The following is a 1,311-nucleotide window of genomic DNA, read 5'->3' on the forward strand; positions in this document are numbered from 1 at the left end:
CAACCTAAAGTCAGTTGCTTTTATGCTCGAAAGAGATATTTGTATAATTTAGGGATTTCTAAAGATCAAGGTCCTAAGTAAAAAAATTGTGTAACTTAAATTAATAGTGACAGATGAAATCTAGGTGAATTCTTTCCTAGGTATTGTTTCGCTTCTTGGTTGTTACTCGATTATTTTCGTGATTTGTTCTTTGTAGTGGTCGTTAGTTAATTAATTTAATTAATTTTAGTTTTATGCCTCATTCAACATTGACTTTCCAAAAATAAGCAAAAAACAAATATGGTCAACATGGTGTCCATGTCTCCATTCCCTTTTGACCATTTTTAGGTAATGAAGCTAAATCGTCTAATCCCCAAAACCCTAACAACCCCTCATCACTAACTTCATTGCCTCTAAATTGATTTCCCATTACTTGAAATGATTGGTGCTCCTCTATTGTCCATGAAAACCTTTGTGATTATATCATTCGGACCCAACGGCAGGTACGCTGCCACTACGCACCATTTCTCCCCGAATTGTTGAACAACTTGATTGTACTTCTTCAACCAATAAGCATTCGTGGGGACCACTAAATGAGCCATTTGAGGGAAAAGTGAGAGACGGTTAAGAGTTCGCCAAGTAAAAACAGCGTATTGTTTTGCTACTACCTCATACTTATCATACATTTCCTTAGTTGTTGGTCCATACCTGGTGTAAACGTTCCTCGTGATTGACTTAGCTGCGTCTACAACCCTGACTTGTTGGACTTTTGAAGCCACAGTTCGAGCCTGGCTTGAAGCATGTTTCACGACAGATGGCACATGACACTCAAACGGGCTCAATAACTTATCCACCTATAGGCCACATGCACCCAAAGACCCTCATTAACATGCAATTTACGCTAAGATATAGTAAAGAACCTTTTTAATGCTTACTTTGCGATAAAAAATTTTGAAGAGTTCAAACAGTACATTGCGAAATTTGTCGTTAAAAAGACCGATAATAGTCTTGACGATTTCTTCAACGATTTGAACCCTTGATTTAAGTGCACTGGAGTTTTCCTTAGTATACTCATGCATTCTTGAAACACACACAACTGTATAGATTGATGCCACTTGAACAAAATATAGATGCTTAAGTTTCTTCTGAATATTTTCTAGGTTCTACATTCAAAATTAAACAAATTTAGCTTCACATCCATAAAAAGGAAAATAGAAATTATTAAAAGATTCCTAAACTTACAGCCTCTATTTCGGCAGTTAATTTCGCGGTGCTTTCAACCTCCGTCGACTGTTTGAAATTTGCATCGATGATAAACGATAAAAGTAACAT

At 36.3% G+C, this 1,311-nt stretch overlaps 1 protein-coding gene across 1 annotated transcript; it reads right to left on the reverse strand.

Annotated features, from left to right (window-relative positions):
* Nucleotides 1-392: 392 nt before the first annotated feature.
* LOC107943251 (stress-related protein) lies at nucleotides 393-1,311 on the reverse strand. Its single transcript, XM_041108005.1, has 3 exons — nucleotides 1,222-1,311; nucleotides 915-1,142; nucleotides 393-833 (listed from the first exon to the last, which is right to left on the reverse strand). The coding sequence occupies exons 1-3, from the start codon at nucleotides 1,309-1,311 to the stop codon at nucleotides 393-395; spliced, it is 759 nt and encodes a 252-aa protein (XP_040963939.1).

This window comes from Gossypium hirsutum, chromosome D12 (assembly GCF_007990345.1).
Source record: "Gossypium hirsutum isolate 1008001.06 chromosome D12, Gossypium_hirsutum_v2.1, whole genome shotgun sequence".
NCBI lineage: Eukaryota > Viridiplantae > Streptophyta > Magnoliopsida > Malvales > Malvaceae > Gossypium > Gossypium hirsutum.